Source organism: Lactuca virosa, chromosome 3, assembly GCF_052849685.1.
Source record: "Lactuca virosa cultivar CGN04683 chromosome 3, Lactuca_virosa_CGN04683_v6, whole genome shotgun sequence".
Lineage (NCBI taxonomy): Eukaryota > Viridiplantae > Streptophyta > Magnoliopsida > Asterales > Asteraceae > Lactuca > Lactuca virosa.
The window spans coordinates 52,813,197-52,817,599 of record NC_136428.1 but is presented as its reverse complement, the minus strand read 5'-3'; the positions used below and the strand labels follow the sequence as shown (position 1 = coordinate 52,817,599).

At 40.2% G+C, this 4,403-nt stretch overlaps 1 protein-coding gene across 1 annotated transcript; it reads left to right on the top strand.

Annotated features, from left to right (window-relative positions):
- The first annotated feature begins 3,087 nt into the window (after positions 1-3,087).
- LOC145163510 (uncharacterized) lies at positions 3,088-3,597 on the top strand. The gene has a single exon (XM_079082349.1). The coding sequence runs from the start codon at positions 3,088-3,090 to the stop codon at positions 3,595-3,597; it is 510 nt and encodes a 169-aa protein (XP_078938475.1).
- Positions 3,598-4,403: the final 806 nt, after the last annotated feature.

The window sequence follows — 4,403 nt, the reverse complement described above, 5'->3', positions numbered from 1 at the left end:
TTTAGCTCAAACCCTAACTCTGTAGAACATACATCTTGGTCCACAAGCCATAATACCCTAAACCAAGGCACAGTATACTAGATCTAGGCTCTGAACATCGGTTGGACACGTAAAGTTCCAATCTTTCCTTCCATGCATGGTCTTTTAGGGCTAAAAAGGCAATATAAATGCTTATAAGCTTACGTGGGGATTCCATGGTCATAAAGTTTGCACCTTTATGCCATGGAACCCTTCCTAGACCCCAGATCTGAGATATAAGTCACTTGGGACGTCCAAATCCCATAGACCAAGGTTCTTGAACCAAAACCCTCATAAAGTGGAAGTAAATAGATCTAAGATAGGAATGATCACGTTAGAGACTTGATTACCAGAAAATGTAGCAAATGGAGTGTAGCTTCTGGATCTACTCCTTCCCTCTTGAGCCTTCTATCTTCTTCTTCTTCTTCCACAAGCTTCAAAAGTGCACAAATATTACTCAAAATGACTCACACACTCAAGGAAAGCTCTAGGTTTCGTGGATTAGGGTTTGGGACAAGGAGGTTGTAAATGAGGCCAAAAGGTGGGGATTAAAATGCTTAAATAGGGTGCAAAACCCCGAAATTAGGGTTTCACTCTGCCAGGCCTACTCGTCGAGTCCAGAGCTCGTGACTCATCGAGTAAGTGGGTGTATCCCGCGTCCAAGACTAACTTCTACTCGACGATTCTGGGCTTCCAACTCGTCGAGTAGCCTTTCAAACAAGAATAATTTGTAAATAAATACGTACCAGGGCCCGGGCGTTACGATGAGGATACCATGTTCCTTACCCCAATAGATATATACTGCTATACTAATATGCCCTTTGGTCTTAAACATACAGGTGCAACATACCAAATGTTAGTTAATCGGATGTTCAAGGATAAACTAGGGGACACCATGAAGGTCTACATCGATGACATGGTGGTAAAATCAAATAAAGTTGAAGATCACCTCAAGGATCTTGAAGATGACTTCAACATACTAGACGAATATAACATGAAGCTGAACCCTTCCAAGTGTCACTTTGGAATGAGGTCAGACAAGTTCCTTGGATACATGGTGACTAAAAGATGAATAGAAGCAAGTCTGGAACAAATAAAAGCCATTATAGATTTAAGATCCCCATCCTCAACAAAGGATATTTAGATATTATTAGGAAGAGTAGCAACACTTGACAAGTTCATCTCAAGATCCTCATAAAGGTGAAGCCTTTCTATGATATCTTGAAGAAGAACAAAAGGTTTGAGTGGACTAAAGAGCACGAAGATGCTTTTCAAGAACTTAAAAATTATTTAAGTTCTACATCCTTACTAGTGAAACCACCAGATGGGGAACCACTCCTCCTATACCTTTTAGTATCCTCTAACACTATAAGTGCAGTTTTAGCCAAGGATCTCAATGGGGACCAACATCCTATATACTATGTAAGTAAAAGTCTCCTAGATCCTGAGACCATGTATTCCCATCTTGAAAAACTAATACTTGCATTAGTAACTGCTTCCACAAAATTAAGACACTATTTTGAAACACATACTATACATGTGAAAACTAATTACCCCATCAAGAATGTTATGTGAAAACCAGAGATGTCAGGTAGGATGGAAAAGTGGCCCGTGAAGCTAAGCACATATGTCATCAAATATGAACCTTGATCAACAAAAAATCTCAAGCACTAGCAAACTTTGTTGCTCATTTCAGTGATAATCTACAACTTGAAGCAGAATTGGAGAGCAAGGAACTCCAAAAAGAAGAAAGCATGGGAAGATGAACACTCTTTACTGAAGAATCCTCAAACATTAGTGGAACATGCCTAAGGATCATACTAAAATCACCACATGGGGGACATCATACCCCACACAGTTAGCTGTGAATTCGACGCAACCAACAATGAATTTGAATACGAAGCATTGATCATGGGATTACATCTAGCCAAAGATCTTCAAATCAAGGATCTTCAAGTATTCATTGACTCCTTATTATTAAATAATCATTTTAATGGATCCTATGCAGTGAAAGGTGAAAGATTGGCACTATACCTTCAAATCCTCAAAAAGCTGGCCTCCGAATTTGAAACTTTCATCCTAAACCAAGTTCCTAGAGAAGAAAATGCTAAGGCAGACGCACTAGCCAACCTGGGATCTTCCCTTAAGATCCTACAAGAACTCAGGATCCTTATAACCCATATATTGATCCCGACGATAGAAGATCCCTCCAATAAAACCGATGATCCCAATCACCATGGCCAAACAACCAACATGGAAATAATCGAGAATCCTGACCCTCAACTGTTTCCTCAGGATCCTATTCTCAACATTCAGGATCCTCCGTAGTACTCCAAATCTTGGATCCAACCCGCAGTAGAAAATCTCCAAAATGGCGCTATCCCAAGAGAGGAAAAAAGAGAAAAAGCATTCAAGATGAGGGTCTTATGATTTGTGATGATCTAAGGAAGACTGTACAAGAAATCCATGGCAGGTCCTTACCTTAGATGCGTAGAAGATCACGAAGCTGCAGAAGTCCTAAAAGATATACACGAAGGAGATTGTGGCAAGCACACTGGGGGCAGTTCCTTGTGCTCTAAAGCATTAAGGACCGGATACTACTGGCCAACAATGAAAAAGGATGCTTTCTTACATGCCCAAAAATGTGATACTTGCCAAAGACATAGGAACACCCTACATCAACCAGTAGAACCATTGCATCCTATCATTCCCAATAACCATTCATGAAATGGGGAATGGATATAGTTGGAAAGCTACCAAAAGCTCCTGGTGGAAAGGTGTTCATGCTAGTGATGACAGACTACTTCTCGAAATGGATAGAGGTTGAAGCCTTTTTTCAAGTACAAGACAAGGAAGTGGTCTCGTTTATCAAACATAATATCCTGACTAGGTTCAGGATCCCTGCTGAAATCATATGCGATAATGGATCCCACTTTATAAGCAAAAGGACTAGCGACTTTTTCACAAGTTGGGGGGGGGATTAAAATGATAATGTCCACTCCTGTCCACCCTCAAGCTTATGGTTAATTTGAATCCAACAATAAGATAATAGTCAACAATCCAAAGAAGATGTTAGATAAGAAGAAAGGAAGATGGGCAGAGGAACTCCCTTTCGTCCTACAGACATATATGACCACTTCGAAGGCAACCACTGGCCAAACTCCATACTCCTTGGTGTTTGGAACAGAAGCCGTTATCCCTACTGAACTAGTAATCCCAACAACAAGATATCCATTGCAGGATCAGGAGAACAACGATAGGATCCTAGCCCATAATCTTGACACTATTGATGAACTCATGGATCTTACCAGGATCCGCATCGTTGCTCATCAACAGAGGATCGCCAAAGCACATAACAAGAACATCAAAGTAGAAAGGTTCCAGGTAGGTGACTTGGTACTCAGGAAAAAGTTCCAAAATACCAAGGATCCCAGCACAGGCAAATTGGCACCTAAATGGGAAGGATCGTATCTCATTGATTCAAAAGCAGGAAAGGGGGCATATTGGCTAGCCACCCTTGAAGGTAATGTCCTGCCAAGATCCCGAAATGCGATCCAGCTAAAAGTATACTTCATGTAAGTTATGTCGATCATTTTTAATGAACTCAAGGTACACTCTCTATACCCTCTATTCTTGTTTAATTCAATTTATTCTAATGAAAGCCAATACTAACTTAAGCATCGGATGGGCGTTAGCCAAGCTAACGCCCAACCCAAGCTAACGTTTTCTATGCGCAGGAAATAAAAGATCCTAACACCTTAGGATCCTAGCGTCCAAGGATCCTAACGTTGTAGGATACTGGCATTCGAGGATCCTAGCATTCAGGAATCCCAATAGATATGTGATTCTGTAACCGTGACGATTGCAATATATAATTTTCTAGATAGCTACGAACAGAGACTGATCATCTCTCCTACGAGCAATGGTACTTAATCCCCTCTAAGGTTTAAAGAGTTAATTACCTATTTTTTATGAGATAAGGTTTCTACACCTTGCTTGGACGCATAAAATCTTACTATGGGATGTGAATAAAGGGATCACTTCACGTGTTAGTGACTTAGCAACCCTCTTATTTCTGAACATACGTCAAGATCCTAGCATTTAAACATAAGGTTTATAACACTTATGTGTTATCCTAAGTTGGGATCTTCCGCAGTGATTTCATAAGGTTAATAACACTTACGTGTTATCGTAAGTTGGGATCTTCCCCAGAAAAAACTTAAGGTTTATAACTTTTTCATGTTATCATTCGATTTGGGATTTTCCCTAGTGATTTCCTAAAGTTTGTAGCACTAACGCGTTGCCTTAAAATTGGGATTTTCCCCAATGATTTGCTAAGACCTGTAACATGAACATGTTGTCTGAAGTTGGGATACTCCCCAGAA